Below are 22,006 nucleotides of genomic sequence, written 5' to 3'. Positions count from 1 at the left end.
TTTTGTGGAACAAACTGATATATGATATGAACTGGTCAATTTTTTTTTCAAAGGTAATAATAGATTTGAACACAAGAATATGCTCATCATTGACCCAGGAATGACCCTCACAGTCACTCAATAAGGTGATTCTTTTTTAATGTTACTGTGCCATTAATCTGGGAGGGACAGTGTTGTATATTTAATGACCTGATGAGTCAGTATGAGCACAGATAGTGCCTCTCTCTCTCTACTCACAATTTGACAGTTTACTATTTTTGGACTGAATTTCTGTTTTTTTCTGTATTGACGTGTAACATTAGGCTGTGTGATTCCTACAAGAGGCCAGCTTATTACTAAATCTCTTTAATAAAGATGCTGCGTGCGTGTTTCTTCACATTCGCTATCGTAGTATGGCAATGCATTTTCATGGCAGATATAAACACAAAAGTGCTTTGCCAGCTCAATCTGGTTATAACTAAGATATCTTCTGAACACAATGTTTTTTTTTCCACAGGCAAATTTAGAGTGAATATTGTTATAAAATGTGTGAAAGGTTTATGCAAAAAAGGATTGCTGTGATTATTTCCAGCATTCAAAGCATAAATGTGCTGGCTTTAGAAAACAACAAGCCGCATGCCTTATTATGATGAATTTAAAAAAAACAAACCGAGTCATATTTGATGGAATCAGCCCTTTAAGCAGTTCAAAATCTGTAACTCTGAGTATCTTTAATAAGCCAGCTGAGCTACATTACAGTCATACTGTCAGTTGTATTTCATATTTATGTGTTAGTCAGAATGTGTGAATATGTGTGCGCATGTGTTTGTTGGTGTGTATGTGTGCTTAAGGACAGAGCAGCAGAGAGTGTGACCTTTGAGCTTCAGTGGGATGATGGGAATTGGACCACACTCTCTGTCAGGGTCAACATGACAGCTGTGCTAGCCTAACTAACTGTCTGTGAGATGAGCTCACAGAGGCTGAGAGACTGCTTCACAGCTCTGCAGAAGGATGTACCTGGATAATAAGGAGAGAGAGGGCAGAGCAGGAGGAAATATGAGGATTGAAATGAGCAGGAAATGTAGATTAAAACTATAGAGCCCTTTCACAAATCCTCTACTGAAAAACTCATTTCAGGACAGCCTCCCCGTGAAATCTTGCTCTTCCTCACAGTGGGAGATATTTGCCAGAGGAGGGGTCTTAGGAGGCAGGCGATGACTTAAAAGGATGTTGTGGAGGTCAAGGTGTTAATTTTTTTCCAACATGACAGCCCAAGCAGCCTGCAGGGTCCTATGCTGTTTGCCTTGAAGTAAATGCTACCCTTATTAGATGTACTCACAGTATCAAAGAATGAGTGGAAATAACATTCTTATGAGCAGAGAAGGGGCAGCAACATGCATGAAGATCACAATGAATGTGCAGTGATCACACGATGTAAACATTACAGCTATAAGCGCAGGGCAAGCATTAATTCATTCTGGCTTCCTTGCGCACATATATTCTTTCTTATGCATACACTGTATGGATGAAAGTATTCAGCCGCCTTACCATTACACACACAGGGACTGTAATGGCATTTTACTCAAATACATGTACTGAGTGGAGTTACCCCCTTTTGCGGATGCAACAGCCTTCACTCTTTTCGTAAGGCTTTCAACAAGATTTTGGAGTGTTTCTGTGGGAATTTTTACCCATTCATTCTGTAAAGCATGTATGAGGTCAGGTCAGGCTCTGATGTTGGCTTAAGCCTGGCTTGCAATCTCCACTCCAGTTCATCCCAAAGGTGCGCCATGGGGTTGAGGTCAGGGCTCTGTGTGGGCCAATCAAGTTCTTCCACACTGAAATCATCAAATCCTGTCTTTATAGTCCTTGCTTTGTGAACTAGGGTACAGTCAATGAAATAGACAAGGGCTTTCCCCAAACTGTTGGAACCATAGCATCATTCAAAATGTCTTTGGTGTGCCGAAGCATTAAAATTGGCCTTCACTGGAGATAAGAGGCCTAGCCCAAACCCAGAAAAACAGGCCCATACCATTATCCCTCTTCAAACAGCTGGGACATTGCAATCAAGCAGGTAACATCATCACCAACCCAGACTCACCCATCTGAAAGCTAAACAGAGAAGTGTAATTTGTCACTCAACAAATTTCCACAGCTCCACAGTCCAGTGTCGGTGTGCTTTACACCACTCTATCCAACACTTTGCATGCTGCTCAGACATGGAAACCCATTCCATGAAGCTCCCTGTTTTGTGCTTACAATTATGCCAGTGGATGTTCAGAACCCTTCAACTATGGAATCAACAGAGCGCTGGTGACTGTACCCATCATGCATCTTTCCAGTCGATGATCCCTCTCTCCGCTTTGTGGCTGAGTTGCTGTTGTTCCTAAACGCTTCCACTTTCTCATAATATCACTTACAGTTAACTGTGGAATATCCAGCAGGGAAAAAACACTTCATGAACCGTCTTATTGCAAAGGTGACATCCATCACAGTTCCACGCTTGAAGTCACTGAGCTCTCACAGCTCTCTCATACACCTGTGACATCAGGTCTGATTGAAACACCTGAGTTCAGCTGTTTAGTGTTGGTGACCTAATGTACCATGCTGATGAGAAAGATTCTGAAAAGAGATGACACATGCTGGCTGAGGGAAAGTTGCTGATAAGGGTGGGTGGGGGATAATGTGTACAAGGTCTTCACTTGGATATTATTATTTATAAGATCAGCATAACGGTAATCAGGACCATGCATCTGGATGGTATCAGTTATTTATGATCAGACTGCTTAAAGTGATCCAAGCAGCTGTCTTTCTCTCTGTCATGTTTTGAGGCTACTCTTTCTGTCATAACTTTTTCCTTCCCCCTCTATTTATTAAAAACAAGATCACTATAAACCAAATAGAACCGTTTTTTTTTTTTTTTTTTTTTTCAAGACAAAAAGTGCAGCTGAGACACAATGGTTAAATAATGACAGGACTCTGAGGGTTAAATCCTGGTGAATTTTAAGGTTAATTTATATGACTACTCTAAGCTGTTTCCACGTTGGATCCTCTTAACTTGAAATCTTCTGGAGATTTGTGCATAAGTGAAAGGACTTCTGTGTTTTAGGTTGAAGAATGATAAGGACAGATAGTCAGTTCGCTGTGGAGTTTCACACTAATGGATAAAGAACATTTCCCTTTACCTTTCTTACAAAAAGATGAGAAAAGAGTGGTACATACATTTTAGGATAGCACATTGTGTCTCCAGAGCCAGAGCTGGATTATGTTATTTGTACAATGATATTCCTGCATGCAGGTCTGTTTTCCCCCTGTCAGTATTCATCTCTCTCTCTCAGGAGGCAGAGCTGGATTATTTGTGATGTACACTGGAGCTGAGCAGTGATGCAGAGCCGTGGTTCACTCAAGGACTCACTGCCACATCTTGTGTCATTTTGTTGGACCGCTCCTTCCTTCTGAAAAAAACCTGCGAGAGGCGCTTAAAATTCACATTCAATCTACAGTTTTTTTCACACATAACAGTTTCAGAGAACACTGTCTTCATTTCACATCCACAAGGCCGACTGCTTTCACCGCGGGCTGTGAGTCATCTAAGGCGAGGGCTGCTAAAATGTTAAAACTATAAAGAAAAATGTCAACGGCCAAATGGAGGAAAAACGGCCTTTCTTAATAGCGGCCACATCAAAACTTCAACTGATAGAACTTTTAAATAGAAATTGTTGCTTTATTGACCCACCATGGCCTAAAGAGCTCCACCTTTAACCCAGTAAATGTCAAATTAAAGACAAACAGAAGTGCAACTACACTGTTACTCCACTGCACAGACCTGACAACTTAGCTAAGGATATCTGTTAACAAATGCTGCCATCTGTTGGTCAAAGAGCCGAGGCAGGACTAGTTTATTCATAGAGCACTGTCAGAATAATTCAGTTTAAAGCTTTTGAGTTTAAAACAGAGCTTAATGATCAACATTAAGCCAGGAAAAGACACTTAATAAAAAATAAATTTTGAATGTAAGCCAAAGAACTGCTGATTTTATCATCTTTGAATTGTTGAAAGCAAACAATACTCCTGCTTATGCTGAAGTCTTCTCCTAAGAAACTCTCTCTGGCAAGGACAGCTTAAGAAAAACTTTTGGAGCCAACTCATAAATTCCACTTGATGGTTTGTATAGGTCCTTAAACCCTGTAGGTTATTTTGGATATTTTACTCCTATTTGTCTTTAAAACTTTATACCTATTGTGGCCTTGAACTCCATATGATTTATATTAAGGCATGTTTACACCCTCATTTCGGTAGAATAAGGAACAGATGGATGCTGACAGTGGCCCAAAGTGTCAAAATTAGTGCTGTTACTTGATTAACACAATTCATCAAGTTAATCACATCACTACGCTGTGATTAGTTATGATTCATCAGCATTTTTTAAAATAGTGATTAGTATATTTTTATGTTTTTATATTTTTAACAGTTATTGTCAAGTGTTTTATCTTTATTCTTTCAATTCTATGAACTGCACACTGAAAGTTCTAATCTGAGTCCTTATCAATACCACTATCAATACTTTCTGTAGTTTGGTGGAAAGACAAAATAAAGTCAAATATTTGAACTACAAGTGTTCTTGGCTGAATAGTGCTTGAGTTAAAAAGTTATGATTCAGTTTGTCACATCTATTGTATATCCCTCAAATATAAACACAACTGTTTCACAACTGTATATATTGAAGTTTTTCAACAAATACTGAATTTCCCATTTTTATGTGACACATCATAACATATATAATACAGTCGTCTAATTTACAGAGGTTACCTGAACACATCATATTTTCTGTCTTCAGCTCATAAGGTTCGCTTATTAACTTCAATTTTGCCAATTCCACTGCAGATCTCTACACTGGATTAATATTGTTAACAAACAGGACTTGCTCAACATTTTGGAGCACTTTTTAGCATTTCTCTGAGCAGCGGAAGAAGAAATATGTCCTGAAGCAGCTGAAGAGAGTGGTATGACCATGGCTTAATCCCGTGTTGTTGTTAGCGTCTTTGCTAACATTAGCAAAAAATGTGCTTTAGCTGAAGGTGGTACTTAAGACTTGTTTTGCTTTGGTGCAAAGACAACTCATCACTGCAGTATGTACCCACAATTTTGGTTTAATCTTCACTAACATTCGCCAGCTTTTTAAAAAGAAAATTGCCATTAAGCAGACCTAGGTCTGTCTCCTCACTCATCACTGCTGGCTGTGTCTGACCCGCCTCTCACCTCTTCACCCCCAGGCACGTAAACATATGCATATGCAATTTGGGAAAAGAAAGATCTTTTGCAGAAAAAATAGGAAATAGTACAGTATCTTGCCAAAGGTATGAAAACACGGGACTGAATTAAGAGAGATCATTGTACTGTGAGAAGATTTGTGTGTGATTTATAGGGCGGATGAGTTGGTTCGGATAAAGGTGTATTAAAGAAAGTTTCTGTAAGGAAAATTAATTAATTAATTAATTATAATTTAAGTTGTGATGCACGATAAGCATTTTTTTTTTTTAACCAGTACCGATAACTGATATTACTTACGCCTGATGGCCAATAACCGATAAAAAACGATAATTCTTTTCAATTGTTGATTGAAAAAATGAAGTTTATTTGATGTATTTATGCAATCTGGGGGTAAGAAGGGGTTAATATGCTATTCTGGCTTTTTAACCATTTTTATAGGTTTGTTTGTTTTTTTTTTTTTGTTAGACATTAGTGTACCAAAGTACAACGTACACAAACAACTGACATACATTTTCTCCTTTTCCCTGGAAATGTATCTTGACAAGCGGTCAAATCTGACATTTCAATCAACTAAACAAGAAATCAGCTGACTTATGTCATCAGACATAACACCAAATGACAACAGGATGTCATGCTTAACAAACGGAGATGTTAGGTCTGTTTTGCTGCATAAGTCAGAATTACTGAGATCTGATGTTTTACATAAAGATTAAAAATATGCATTGACATTTATTCATATCAGAAATAGGTTAAAAATGTAAAGTCCACTGTGATCTGTGGTTAACTTCTGTTCCTAACGTCGATCAGACTGAATGAAACCACATCATCAGAGCAGGGATATGTCTGTGAAAGTAGCGTTGGATCAGGAGACTGTCAGACTGATTTTGTCATTATTAGCTTTGCCTTTTGACTCTGGCAAACTTTCTGCAGTTTCCAGTGCCTGCTCAATCAGCAGTCTGCCTGGTATTAGCCTTTGACTTAGTCCTAATGCCCGCAGATAAGGCGAGGGGCAACTGTCGCTTCATTTTAACGTTGTTAGGGTGATCACTGTTAAGTGACGTATAAGATCTGTTGTGTTAAAACTCGAGAACTTTTTTCAAGCCATCTTATGGCTATATACAATAGCAAATCCCTTTTATGAAAACAGAATTAAAATGGGATAAAAATTGCAAAAATTGTTGGACAATGTGGTGAAATTAGATTTTAAAAATAGGCAGAGGTGGGTTAAAACTGGTCAAAAAGGTCATGACAAATTGTGAAATGTGGTTAAGATGGACAAAAATGGATGTAAACAGTGGTGAGAAGGGGTTAATAGTGGCAATAATGGGTCAACAGAGGCCACAATAGGCAGAAAGTGGCAAGAATTGGTTTAGAAGTAGCAAAAACATGTTTGTTAGCGTGTTTGTTAGAGTCAGGCAGGAATATAAGGAGGAGAGAGAGGAAAATCCCCTTCTTATTCTATTTCAGCTGAGGCTGATCTTTGGATGGATAAAATGATAGAAGTTAGAAGCAAAGAAAACCAGCAAAGCTTCTAATGATGGTTATGTGATAACGTTAGAGTGCGATTAATCTGTCAACATTTTTAGACACCCTTTTTTATACCTGTGACAAATTCGTCCGCTCTGTTTTAGCAGCACTAGTCATAAGTGATAAAAGAATAAAATCCAGACACCAGAATCACTGCGTACACACTCTCTGGATTGATTTGAAATGAAATGAATGCTGAAAAGCCTAAATCTCTGTTTAGTTTCTGTGTCTGAGCAGAGGAAAAGTAAACTCCAATCAAATTTAAACAAATGCATAACTGTTCCCTGCAAATTATTCTGAATGAGGCAGACATGCCGTGTTAAATCTGTGCAATCTACTTTATTTCTCCCTCAAGGAATTTTCAATAAAATTACCTCCACAGAAAGCACAGTTAGCCTTTTTAAACATTTTAAATGAAACTCTTAACTCCTAAATAAGTGAAACCTTGTTAGATCAGCACTATTTTTCCCTCTGCAGCACCTTTTTAATCACTGTGGTGATTTTATTGTTTTTACATGATCCTGGTTGTTTGGACTGATGGTTTTGAATACTGAGCAGCAGAGTATTAGCATAAGTCTATGAATGTAATCTATAAATAGCTCCAATATAATAATAAAAAAGAAAACTATGAACCACAAAAGTCTGACAGCAAAATTTCCCCTACCTGTTTCTGAATCTTGTAGTTATACAAATGTCCACAAGAGGGAGGCAGAGCTGCATTAAGGTTTTGGATGCAGAGTGTCTGTTTGGCAAGATTTGGGTTTACACTGAGCTGCAGAGAATGCTTCATTTAAGTAATTCTTCCATGTCCTCTTCTAAGTTTCCGTTCCTTGCTCCCTCCTCTTGATATGCATATTTTCCTCATATATAGGCTAAGCATTTTCTACTTAACATTCATATGCTATTTTTATTCCAGTCAGTGGATGTAAGTGGTAACTATAGCAACAGGTAAATGCATTACTCCTGAGTCATCTTAGATGTCCTTAGACATCAGTGCTGTTGAGGTCGGTGGCAACAAAAGTTGAAGTCCTAGTTACCATCTGACAATTCCCTGCTTTTCATAACCAAAAATTGCTGGCAGATTTCCACAGACTCAATTCCTCAGACTTCCCTCGGTACTAGTTGCACATTGGCTGAGGATCCAGTTACAGGTTGGATTCTCTGCCTGAGCTAGAGACCAGCCCAGTGTGGCCTGTGCCCTTGAGCCAGATGGGCCCTCTCTTCAGGCCCAAGACAGGTCAGGCTCAAACTAGACGCTGATGTAAGAAAGCTTCTGACATGCTAGTCTTGTTGTGGTCATGAGGCGTGTTGAAAGCATCACTAATTACGTCATACTATAAGTCTTTCTATAATAACTTAAAGCTGCAATATGAAAGATTGGATGATGTTCTTCTCCTTGGTTGAGCTCCGTAGCTCCGCCCCTCTTCCCACATGAACACATAACAACACTGAATTGAATACTGAGGGTGGAAAAGTTCTCGTGGAGTGATTTTGCTATGCTTTTCCACTGAAAACAATGACTAAAACACAGGCAAGAAAACACTTCGTCCCAGCATGAACAAGTTTTACATAGGACTGAACAACTAACTACGTTTAGTAATGTAGCAATTGCTAACTAACACTAACACGGTCTTGCTAATGTTAGCGTCTATGCTCGGCACAGATAAATTAAATTTTACCATAGCCATGGTTTTGATAAGGATAACAATCTCTAGTTTGTGATTGTTTCATTTATTATCACTGACAGATGTGATGTCCACTCTAACATAACCCTCTCCTGGCCATGACCCTAACCAACCTGAATGGTCTGTATGTAGAAGGTGCATGGAAATGTCCACCCCTGTAGACAAGTACTGTGGCCAGCACACAGACCACTGAAATTCCCTGTTACCCCATGTCGACCTCTACATCCTCCAAGAAGGTGTCCTTCACTTGGCAAGAAGGATATGGAACGACATCTTCATGTGGGCTTTATCCCACACAGACTGTGGAGTATTGTAAAATAGTTGATTTTAATTTGTAAATATGATTTTGGCTTTGTTGCTGTGCTATGATGCTGTTTATTGGTTTGTTTAGAGCCATTGTTTTTGTATTTACCAAAATAAATCCACTAAAAGATAAACACCTCTTGTTTTTCCACAAGAGCAATGTCAATATAATGTACAACCATAATGATAGTTCAGTTTAGTTTTTATCAATATAGAATTTTAAAAACATTAAAGTCTTGTAACCAAGGTGGGAAAATTATTTTCACATAAGGAATGATTTTCTGAGTATCATCACTACTGAGATTTCTTAGACAATTACAGCAGTGATGATATTCAGAGCATATCCCTCCATTTCCTGTTTTATGAGTGGAAAATAATATTAAAAAGGAAATTTGAACTAAAGATTACTTTTTCAATCCACTCAACCAGTTCCACAATCTATCCAAACTTTCTAACTAACACTAAACTGGTACTGTATTCATGTGACCACAGAATTACTACTTTGTTGTAGTTTCTCAAAAAATGAAACCATATCGTGACTTGAAGAACTCGATAAAGTTTTTATTAATCAATCACATTCCTGAGAACCAGACAAATAACGTAGTCAGCTATAATGTTCTTTATATATATATATATATATATATATATATATATATATGTATGAACAATATAATTAAAAATCAACCAGAACTCCCAGCTGAGGTGGAGTGACACATATTGTGAGAAGTCTCAGTGATACTCTCCTATATCCTAACAACAGAGTGCCCTTTATGAACACACAGCTGTAACAAACTGTTTTATAAGGTCCACCACTCCTTTTAGGGGCCAAGCTGGTCAGAGGTCTCAGTAGCCACGGTGAGCAGTCGAAGGGTTTCACATGAAGATATGCAGAGGTCACGATGCCATTTACTGTGGAAGCTAGGTGACCTTGAAAAAGAACAAAGAAAGCAATATTAGAAGTTTTCTTTAGCTTTCTGGATTATAATTTCATAAATATTTACTAGATTACAATGTCTTTCTTGAGTGTACTATATAATTAGAAAGGAAACCTCTGAAAATGAGAAAAACAAGTTTAAACAAAATGAACACAAGAAAATATATATTCAGCTGACATTCACTGTACTCTTTGGGAGGATAACACAGAAAGGGTATATTTGGGAAAATTTAAATCTGCAAAGAAGTATGAAAATAAACAACAAATAATAAGAAACTCACTGTCAGAAAGAGATCCAGCCAAAATAGTGGACTCTGCTGGTTCTGGTAATCCAGTATATTGACCCCTGTGCGGTGTGGATGAAAAGATGAAACAGTGTTCTTGTCATAGCTGCAAGTCACATACAGTATATAAAATACAGTTATAGCTTTCCCAACACAAACCTCACTGCAAAATGCAAGAGTGAGAAGAAAAATACACGCTGGCTGAGTGATAATCAACCGTGCCACAACTTTTATTATGCTAAACAACTTACAACAACAGCACAGTCACATACCACCAACGTTCATGCTTCAATCTCTTCACAAACCTAAACATCTAAACACCATGTAGGAGTTTATCATGAAAAACCATGTACATTACAAACTACGTATTGACATTATTAGTAATATTTATCCCCCAGCAACCAAAGCTTACCTACCATTAGCTTTATGCTAAACTGATTTTCAACATTCAAAAATGCCACAAAACGTCAGCGTTTGGAAATCTACATTTACCTAAAAAGCTCATGCAACCGTTACAGCCCAATGAGAGGTTACAAGAACACCAAGTTAGAAGCTTACCTGTCCAGGAGAGGAGCTTCCAGATCGTAATCCAACTTGAGACCAATGCTATTACGTAGTTCTCTACATCTTTGAAATGCTTCTCATTTATTAGCGTTTTATTTCTCCTGGCATCAGCTTTCCTTCCTTGGGCTGCTTTTCAGTGTAGGCTGTCGTTATTAGTGCCAGAATAGCAACTTTTCAGGCTGCTGAGTCTGCCATTGTACCAACTTCTCAGTGCTGACGAGCACGCTCTACCTTTGCAGCGGCCAATAGGAACGCTCCCTCCGTCCTGAGGCGTGATTGGCTGGGAGTACTAGCCTCCCATTGGCTGGAGCATCGTCCCATGCTGGTTTTCCTCAAGTGAGAGTGCAGCGCGAGGAGGCGGTGCGGAAGTGTGTTATTCTGTCAGATGACTTCAATAACAAGATCCTAACAGGGTGTGTTGTTTTTGTGGGCATTCGACACTAAAAATAAATCGCATACAGCAGCTTTAAGAACAGCTTCCCTCAGTGCAGAGCCAACGGCACATATTGCATGAACCGCATGAAAATAAAATACTGTGGTAATAACACAAACATGAGGACAAGGCTAATGCTAAATCAGCTAAACAACTGAAAAACAGCTTAAATGGCAATATACCAAAATATATGGCATCGCAATATTCAGTGTATTGCAAAATGTTTAAAATCGCAATAATATCAAATCATGACCCATGTATCGTGATAATATTGTATTGTGGGGCCAGCAGTTAATCCCAGCCCTACTAAACATAATTACTGTTTTCTTGAAACACATGTTTTTGACTTACCTGACACACCAGAAAGACTGTTTAATGTTTCCACTAAAGGGCTTGACATTAACTTTTTTTGTTCACCAGCTGCTCTGGCCTGTAGTTTTCAACAGTTACTAGCAGGTCGCCACTCTGATTTTCACTAGCCACAGTTTTCTTGTTAGAAATAATAATGTTAAACATGGTTGAGGCTGTTTTTTGTTTCTTTTTATGTGCCATAGATGGGATCCAAGAAGCACTCAATCCCAATACATCCCTTTCCCCTGCCACTAGTCTTACCCATATATTCGGTGCGTTCACCTCTTAGGTTGGGTATCCCAAGGAAGGGGAAGGGGAAGTGCTGGGGCTACACAGCCCTTTAAACATTATAGAGGCACTCTCTAAACCAAGAGTTGTGGGAAATCTCAGAGAGTGTCTAGTGAAGCTTTGGAAGATGGCTGCTCATAAGTGTACAGATGTCAGATGTTTAATTTGAATCAGTATTTTAAAAATCATGTGTAGCAGAAATTGCCAACATTGTTGTCACGCCTTTTTGCCAACTACTGATGACAAATTATGAAGTTGGAGGGTCGACCCATTTCTCAGGAAGATTTCACCACTACTCTGTTGTTGTTACTCTGTTTCAAAGAGCTAGGGGGCACTTAAAAATGAGGGGTACAGGTAAAAGTTAGAAATGGGACTGAGGGGCCGTCCACACAGAGACGAGTTTAGAAGTATGTCAAAGTATTTTATTGTAGCGGCGTTTCATCCACATAGAACGGAGGTTTGGGGAAAAACGCTACTTTTTGAAACTGGGTCCCAGAGTGAACAAATCTGTATGTGCCAACCGTTTCGTCTCCGTGTGTAAAACCAAGCACATCTGACAGATTACATGATAGTGTTCATGTCTTCTGCTCCTCTACAACCACTGTGAGCAAATGGTCAAACAGTCATAGAGAATGGCATTAGCCACGTTATTTGATCCATTGCAGAGTGATATATATTGTTTTTGTCTAAGTGTGGACGGGGCCTAAGTCTTTCTGTCGCTTAGAAACATCAGTATTTCTGCCAGTAAATCTTTGAATTTGAGTCCATTAGCACACTCTTTCACTTGCAGCAGCTTTGGGTTTAAATGTGACTGAAAACTTAGTTTTTAAACATTGGTACTACTTGATACTGTTAATAATTAAAAAAAAACAGTGGTCGCATCATTTTAAATCATGTGGGATTGTAAGGCATTGATTGAGCAAAATTAAATTTTTTTGGCAACTGTATTAGACACAATAAAAAGTAAACCGGGATTTGATGGTTGTGTGCAAAGCTGAGAAACCTTTACCAGTAACACCCAGACTGCAGCCTGCAGCTCTGAGACAACATGCTGTCTGCTGCCAAGAGAAACACATCCAATCTGCCCACGGCTAAACATTTTGCTTTGTTCAAAATCTTAGATTTGCAAACATTTGTTGTTTTACTAAATTAAAAGTGTGCTCATTTCATCAATATACTCTGGCTTTTGTTTATAAATAATAAAAATGTCAAATCAAACCCAAAACTCTGATTCTCTGCATCCTCCTGTTTGTTAAAACTATCCTCCATTATCTCATTGCCCACCTATCAGGTATGAATCACGCACCTGTTATAAATCCTTTAGGCTGGAACACAGAGTGCGCAGTATTAGAGACTTTATTTACAACACCTACACACAATGCTACATTTTGTAGCCTGCTATGTGCACTTAGTGTTGAAACAGATTTTCTACTCAGTTCTGAGGCATTTGTGTGTCTTTTTTGTTGTGTTTGCCACGTTGGACATTCACAGCTGTACATGACAGATGATTTTCCGGAGAGACAAAGTAGAGACACTGATCCTCTATTTTTATGATTTCAGAGATGCAAGTGCCAGACTTTGTATGCAAATAATGATAAACACGTTACTTTCTGTTTGGCCATCATTACACTGACGTTTTACTTCCGTTAAAAAGTTTAAAGATTGCATGCTGGTTATAGGTGCCTATCATGCGTTAATGCACACAGCTGTTGTGTACGGCTGTGTTTTTTTGATGGTTGTGTAATGTGGGTCTGTTTGAGTGTCTGCAGTTTTGCCCTGCAGATTGGCTCCTCTTTTCTCGCTTTTGTTCCTCCAGCCTTTAGTTCTTGACAAATCCACTTGTCCCTCTCCATCCATGTTGCCCCTGGTTACCAAGGGAAATGCACATAGACGTCATGCACAGCAATGGGGCGGAGCTAAGACAAAATGTTTTGGAGTGAAAGGAGAAAACGAGACAGGTAGCAGACAAGAGAAGATGAGGAGGGTAACAGGGGACAGTTATGGAAGCAGTGTTCATGATGTGAGACATACAGCAAGCATAGAGAGAGTTTATTAAAGACTGACGTTTATTTCTTTTGGTTATTGTGAGGTGACGATGAATGGCAAGCTGTCATATGAAGGCCATTTTCGTCATGGTTGTATGCATCTGCATGGTGGCAGCATTTAATGTTGACAGACCAAAAGACCCTTAATGTCTTCTGAAACAGTCAAAGGTGTATTTAAAATGATTTCATCAACTCTAAGATAGACCGTTTCAGTTGTTTAAAGGAGAATTCAGCCCTTTGATGGAAATAAAGCACATAAAATCCCAGAAAAAGTGAGGTAATAGTACACAAAGTTTTGCCTCCTTTGTAGCTCGTCATGCACCTGCTAACAAGGAGCTTCACTATAGGGGCTTTACATGCCTGCAGGTTCAGCTATCCAAAATCCCCTATCTTTTTGTACTAGAGCCTCATCCAACCAGTAAGACCTGCTGGTTTTGTTTGATAAATCGAAGGCCCCATCAAGCTGGCACTGCAACTACTGCCAAGAAAAATCGAACAGGGTTTTTAATAGTCCTCTTTGTGCAGGTGGAGGAGAAATTTCTTCTTGGAAAATTAATGCTCAGGGGAAGATATAAATGTATTAACTTGCTCTCTTTTGTGCATATATTTGACTGTATATCCTGTGGAAAATGTTAGTTTGTCCATTTTTTTTTACATTTCAAATCCACTGAAAGAACTGGAGCCCATTACCTTAATGAACAGTAGATTTATGTAGGTTTGCCCTTTATGAAACTTCAGCTTTGTCAAAGCTGTGTTTTGCCAAAGTATGACTTAAGCTGGCTGCCATTAAACCTATTAAAGTTTATACTGGGTCTGACACAATTAAACTAGGCAGGTTTATAGCTTTAGAACAGAGGTGTTTTTTATTTAAAGATTGTGTCACCACAGTAATTTAAGGGGACAATACAACCTAACCTAACTTGTCATGTTGTATTGTACACTATATGGACTAAATTATTAGGCCGTCTGACCATTACACCAAGAAGACTGTATTGACATTGAATTCAAATACATGTACTTGATTCTGGAGTTGGCTCTTCTTGTGCAGCTATACTAGCTTCCACTCATCTTGGAAAGCTGAAAAGATTTTGGGGAATTTGTGCCCATTCATTCTTTAGAGCATTTATAAGGTCAGGCAATGATGTTGGGCGAGAAGGCCCAGCTCACAATCTCTGTTCCAGTTCATTCCAAAGGTACTGAAAGGGGTTGCAGTCTAGACACCGTGCAGACCAGTCAGGTTCTTCCTGTACCTAATTCATCAAACCCCGTCTTTATAGTCCTTGCTTTGTACACTGGGGCAAAGTCGTATTTGAACAGAAAACAGCCTTCCACAAACTGTTGCCAAAAAGTCCATCCATCCATCTACTTTCTATACCACTCATCCAGTTGGGGGTCACGGGGAGGCTGGAGCCTATCCTAGCTGTCATTGGGTGAGAGGTGGGGTACACCCTGGAACTGGTCCAGTCGATCGCAGGACTGAAATATATAGACAGACAACCAGGCACGCTCACACCTACGGCCAATTTTAGAGTCACCAGTTAACCTAGTGAGCATGTGTTTTGGTGGTGGGAGGAAGCTGAAGTATCTGAAGAGCACCCACGCGTGCATGGGGAGAACATGCAAACTCAACACTGCAAAACAGAGAAGCATGACTTGTCACTCCACAGAACATGTTTCCACTGATGTGAGACTCGCATGCAGTGTCCATGAAGCTGCCACCACACCGTTTTTGTCTTACATTAATGCCAGTGGAAGTTCAGAACTCTTTAACTATGATATCAGCAGAGTGTTGGCGACTTTACGCTCCATGCACTTTAGCAGTCATTGACCCCACTCTGTGATTTTATGTGGTCTTCTATTTTGTGGCTGAGTTGCTGCTGTAGGGCCCTATGATTTCCACATTAACAGAATCGCGGACAGAATCGCGGAATTGGCCAATTAAAACGAAATCTACTATTCAACGCAGAAATTGCAGAAATTGAATGAATTTGACTGAAGTGCTGTGTTTTTAAAAAGAGGAATGTTTATCTTGTATATGTTCCGGGGGATCACTGAAGCATGGCACAACATGTGCCTCACTTCCAAACACTCACCCCGCCCCCTCCTAAACAATACAAAGCATGTCAAAGCGGCTGCACGAAACACCACGTAGCTCAACATGGGGCAGTACAGGGCGACATAATGTTGCACCTTCAAGAAGCTGTGCAATATCTGTATTTTGACATATATGTGAAGAAAACAAAAACGATTTTCATTTTTTTAGGTTTATTGCACTTTTAAGCAATTTATTATAGTAGTTAAGACATAAGTCAATACATATTATTAAAACTTGGGATATAAGGGTTATATTGATGTTAAGCAACCAAAAATACTCCCGAAAATGCCTTGTAGGACTGTTTGGGTTAAATGCAAAATAAGTGCAAGATTGCTGGTTTATGGAGGTTAACTGTTATGAGACTTTCTAAGTCTGTGTTTCTAGTAGTTTGATCAGGTCAATACTCTAGATCAGGGGTCATCAACCACATTTGTTTTTCTTGGAAGATGCTGGATTTCACCAGAACTAAAATTAGATAAATATTTCTGTCCAGTTAATTATTTATTTATTTATTTTTTCCTTCAAAAAAAAAACAAAAAACTTTTTTTTTGCCTTTGGCAAGAGAGATCAGTTCCAATTGCCTAAACAGCCACTGCTGATGTATTGGTCAGTAACCTCTATGTTCAAATGACACTCCATGAACTATAATTTTTTTTTGGACACACTCAGAGGCACAACATTGTTAGCAAACATATGCAGCACATTATTTTTCCACTTAACTAAACTAGAATGTCCTTCCCGTAAATGCATCAAATTAGATGTGATGTCTCATTTAAAAAGGAAGCTTTGCATGCTGTCATTTCTGCATTCACCTGCAGCTGCAATGGTGTAGTTCCTGTGGGCACTACTCAGGACTAGCAGTCCTTTTCAGTCCTGGTTCTCAGCTTGGACTGGTCCAGGGTCCAGAGGGATAAGAGGTGACGTTGGAAGTAGTTAATAAAGTTATAGACACCAACAGTCACATGTTAATAATTATCTCAATTATGTGATCTTTTTTTTTTTTTTAATCATCCGTAGTTTTCCTTAATATCACAATTTAAAGTAATTTGTCACAGAAATATCTATCAGACTAATCACAGTGTTTTTCAAAGCTTTGCAGTCCTACTAAACAACACATTTTCTTTGTTACTGCTAGAATGATGCAATGCTGACGTCGGCATTTAGGTCACAACAGCAATGTGTCACGGCTATCAGCCCGCCTATTAGTCTTGTTCTCATAATTCTCAGGAATTTGAGCTTTCGCCAGAGAGAAATCCCCCTGATTATGTTTTGATCTTTAGTTTCACGTTTTTTTTGTTGCTGCATATTTGAAAAGCTTTGAGCAGAGCGGCTTACTTTAAGATGAGCTGGAGCTTAATCCATACTGGTTAGAGTATAGACAAGCAAAAGATGAAAATAAGTCATTATTTTTATATTATTCAGCCTATTTATCATATGCATATGATTAACTGATCATCAGTTATGACTAGAAATGCTGTAAACATGACCTTTCAGAGATCCTTAAGGTTGCTCTTCATTGTTCTGAAGTGTGCTTTCATACAGGGGCAATTGGAGCTTATAAGAATGAAGAGTCATTTTAACCCATAGAAATGTGTTTTTATTTTGTGAAGAGGTTGAAAGGAAACTATGAAAGTTATTATTGATGAACTCTTCATTATACAAAAGCAGCTCTTGCAGTGCAGAGAGAAAAGGCTCCAGGGTAGCATAACAGATTCAGCTGACAAGGTTTTTTTCTTATCTACCCTTATTTGAAAAACTAATACAGTTAAAGGGAGTGGCAGGGGCTTGAGGCAACATGATGCTGGTGGTTGAAAATCTTTTTTTTTTTTGTAAATGTGCAAATCTTAGCAAAATGGAAATGTGTGCACATGCACACAGATAGGTACAAACATTGCATCATCTGCTTTTCCTAGGGATGTCCTCTTAAGCTGAGGCTGGACCGGGGGCTACTTAATAACTAATGGGGGCTTTTAGTCCGGTCTGCTGCATCGAGAAATGCACCCTTGCAGATGCATGTTTCTTGACTCTGTGGTGCATGCATGCTGCAATTTTGCATTTGCTACTCAAGCTTCCCCTTCATTCTTCCCTATTTTTTCTCCCTTCTATTATGTACACACACACTCTCAAACACTCTCTCACACACGCTTCGCTCAGCTCTAAAGGATCAGTAGCTTATAAACCAGCTGCAGTCAGCAGTCACTCTCTGTGTGCAGGGAGAGGAAGGAAGGAGGGATAAATTGCTTTGACTGGATGGAACACAAATCAACTAAGCCATATTGGACTGAATCATTCTGGATTGGTGGCTTTTCCTGGTGATCCAACACAAGAGAGAGAGATATGAGAGAGAGCTGAGCTTTTCTGGGACCAGATAAACTGAACTAGTTTAGTTAAACTCTCTCCTGGCTCCATTCAACCGGGCAGTGCAGAGTTCGCCTTCAGGCCAGGGAGAAAAGGGCTGGAATAGACGGAATTCCCTCTTTTTTTCTGCATCCCGCCCTCACTCCCTCCCTCCCTCTCTCTCTCCTTCCATCCTCCCCTCATCTTCTCTCTTGCACTTTCACAGCAGACACCCAGTGTTGCAGAGCAGACAAAGGCAGCAGCCCTCGGTGCTTCTGTTCATCTGCTGGCTCCTTATTAAAGAGGGAGAGAGGAAAAGACCAGGGATTTTTTTTTCCTCTATATTTCCTCCCATTTTTTAAAAGCTGGAGCTGCATGTGTGAGGAATTAACCGCAGACATTTTCATTTCGATTTGTGGATGTGAGACTTTTATTTTACTGATCCCTACATCTTGAGGAAAGCCTTGGACTCTGACGGAGAAAAAGCCTCCGCTTAGTTTGTATTTGTAGCTCTTTTTCCTGATAGATCTTGGCTGTTTTAGTGTTTGTTCATTCGGGTGGTGCTGGTGCTGGTGGTGCAGGAGCCGGGGGCCGGCATGGCCCAGCAGGCAAGCATGGGGGTGACCCATCAGGACACCCTGGCAGTGCCCCCCATGCCCAAACACTCGGGCCTGAATGAAGACCTGGTGAAGATCCTGCGAGAGAACCTGCTGCAGCCGGAGAGGCCAAGAGGACACCGGCGCTCACCCTCCTCCATCTCCCCCCGCCTCTCCCCCCGGAACTCGCCACGACTGCTCCGTCGCATGCTGCTCAACAACAACATCCACAAACAGAGGCGCTTCACCGTCGCACACACATGGTGAGACTCAGAGAGGTAGCGATGCAGGATTGATAGCTGCTGCGTAGGCTCATAAAGTGTGTTTGTCTTTTGTCAGAGAACATGTTACCACACCTGCAGCAAACTTTCAAGACCTGGACTGTGTTTGTTTAACACTGTGTGCCAGGGTGCTGGTGGTTGATAAGCCATCTGAGTAATTAAACTTTGTTTGCGGTTTAACTCAAATGCACTCCTCTGGTGGAGAAATGGCAGGAGAGTGGGCGAGCGAATGTGTCTCGTATGTTATGTACGTCATATCTCCACGGAAACCCTCTTCTCACCTTAGATAATGAGTTTCTCCCTCTGTCTTCTGCCAGCTTAATCTCTGTTTCTAACGCTTTCCACCTCTCCCCCGAGTGTGTCTGTTACCCATCCTATCATTCCCCTTATCTTCTCTCTTTCTTTGCTCTCTCTGCTTCTACCTCTGTGTGATGCACACAAGTGCAATATGCAAAGAGATATACCCCAAAGCTGCCTGTCTTGTTAGCTAGGTAGAGCCATCCATCACTACGTGTTCTTCCCTCCTGCTGAGGATTTCTCTCCACACTTGCCTGCCTGCAGTTTTTGACTATTAATTAGTCTTCTATTCCTGGCTGTCTATCAGCCTCGGCTGCACTCGCCTACGCCTCGTCCCCTCCCTTCCTCTCATATCTATTCCCCATTCGATCGTTCCCCTAGTACCTCTCGCCTCTCTACTCACTCTCATTTCTTTCTCCTCTCCACCTTCATACCTTCCCCTCTGCTATACAGTCTTCTCCATCTTTCAAAACTCATCCCTTCTTTCTCTTTGTTTCTCATCATGTCCCATCAAATTCATGACATATTTAACAAAAATCACACAGAAATCCACTCATAATTTCATCTACTTCCCTCTTCTTTCCTTGATGTGATTTCCAGTCTTCTCCAGTTTACTCTCCTGTCTTACTCTCTCTATTTTTACCCCCTTTTGCTTTCATCCTTCATTCACTATTTCACTAATCACTATCTCCCCTCCCAGCCTCCTTTGCTTCCTCTGTTCTAACTGGTGCCACTAATAGCTCAAGGAGATAAACCTCATTGCTTCCTTGGCTTTGTTCTATTTTTGAGACTCACTGTTTTATGTGTGTCTGTATAATTTAGAATTTCTGAATTAGTTATATGCATGCTCTGTGTATACGTACGTGCGAGTTCGCTGGTTTGTGTGCGCTTGTTAATTCAGATTATGTAATTTTACACATCACCACCATCACTCTCCCTGGTGTCGCATTAAGCAGAAAGCCATTTCTCACAGTTCCATATTAAGAAGCAGAAAAGACTCTGTCTTGAAATGGATTTTCCCCATTCTTGCTATGACGCTCGTCTTTGTCATGCATGTCAGAGAGGCCTCATTTTCAGAGAAAGTCAAACTTGTTAAACATGTGAAGACGATATACACAGCAGGAGCAAAAAGAGGGGCACTGGTTGTATCCTGATGCAGTCATTAAAAAAGCAAAGATTGTTAAAAAAACGTAGACTGCTCGCCTTTATTTTTAATAGTGTGTTGCTCTGCATGTGCAGTAAAGTCGCTCAGTATGCACATGAGGGAATCTTCAGGTCTTTCCTTTAATGTGGGGAATCAATGTAAGAGTCTTTCACTATCTACTTTGTTAGACAACCGTGAAATCAAAGATTCACATGTTATCCCCCTCTAGGATTTATATGCAGCCTGTTTCTTAGCGTTGAGTCGTCTCAAGGGTTCCTGAGCACCTTCCAAGTACGTCTGAGTAGCTTTCCCATCCCGTACTACGTCCCTGCTGATCTTTGCCTGGTTTAAGTGTTACAAATCTGGACTGACAAAAAGAAGCCAAATATCTCTTGAATGCCAATTGGTTAGCTTACCCCTTTAAAGAAAAACAAATCTATGTAGAAGAAATCCACACAAGTAAAGATGCTGTTATGAGGGAGGCGGAAGAGCACGAATGTGTTGCAGCGCAAAATAGTGCCCAACAAAGTAGCTGAGACGCTGAGAGTAGGGATGGCACGATTACCCGTTTTCACAATTAATTGCAGTATTAAACTTTATGATAAGTTAATCGTAACATTTCCTGAATACTGTCAATTTCCAGAAAAGATTATGCTGGGAACCATATTGGTACTACAGCACAACTTGCCCAGAATGGCCAGCCTAAATGTAAAACATGCCACATAAAAGTTGCCATGAAATCAGGCAATACTTCAGCACCTGTGGGATAACCTACCGGCGTTGTACGCCAAAGTAAAGGTAAATAGTAACTAGGTGAAGTCATGTCAATGTTAGGGATGGGGATCAAAACCAGGGTCCATAAGGACCCAATTCTGTGTTTTTGAAATACCCAGAATCAATAACATTTCAGCTTATCGATACTGCTATTGAGTCTCACAGGCTCCGTGATGTAACGTCATTTTAAGATAAGACTGGTGTAAAAACATGCATCAGTTTTTTCGAGGGGAACGTAAACTAGAAGTGTCATGCATCACATCAAACAAGAATGTACCTCAAACTGTCGGCTTCAAGAAAAACGACGCTGCCTGTGAGGCAGGCAGGCTCACGTATCCCTCACTTCAGCTGCTTCAGGACAGTTTTCTTCTTCAGCTGCTCAGATAAATGATGATAAATGCTCCAAAACTTTGAGCAAGTCCTGTTTGTTAACAATATTAATCCAGTGTAGAAATCTGCGGTGGAATTGGCAGAATAGAAGTTAGTTAGCAAACTTCATGAACTGAAGATGGAAAATATGATGCGTTCAGGTAACCTCAGTATATTAGACGACTGTATTATATATGTTATGATGTGTTCAAATGACACATAAAAATGGGAAAATATATTTTTTGATGAGAAACTTTAATAAATACAATTGTGAATATGAAGAATGTGTTTATATGTGAGGGATGTAAAATAGATGTGACTGACTGAATTATAGCTTTTTAACTCAAACACTACTCAGCTAAGACCACTTGAGTGGTCCATACAAATGGGATTATTATCATTTTTCTTGTAATTATCGGTTGCTTTACATTGTTAATATATTATTTTGT

At 39.8% G+C, this 22,006-nt stretch overlaps 1 protein-coding gene across 3 annotated transcripts in view; it reads left to right on the top strand.

Annotated features, from left to right (window-relative positions):
• pde4d (phosphodiesterase 4D, cAMP-specific) overlaps positions 1-22,006 on the top strand; it is a 386,351-nt gene that overhangs the window by 175,693 nt on the left and 188,652 nt on the right. The window contains exon 1 of one of the 3 annotated variants that reach the window (XM_041787611.1): positions 18,655-18,955. The exons of the other annotated variants lie outside the window; for them this stretch is intronic. Coding sequence (XP_041643545.1) covers positions 18,693-18,955 — 263 coding nt within the window. The 5' untranslated portion in view covers positions 18,655-18,692. Of the gene's footprint in view, positions 1-18,654; positions 18,956-22,006 lie in introns of those variants that run through there. 3 annotated transcript variants of the gene reach the window in all.

This window comes from Cheilinus undulatus, linkage group 5 (assembly GCF_018320785.1).
Source record: "Cheilinus undulatus linkage group 5, ASM1832078v1, whole genome shotgun sequence".
In the NCBI taxonomy this organism is placed as follows: Eukaryota; Metazoa; Chordata; class Actinopteri; order Labriformes; family Labridae; genus Cheilinus; species Cheilinus undulatus.
This window is presented reverse-complemented; position numbering and strand designations above follow the sequence as displayed.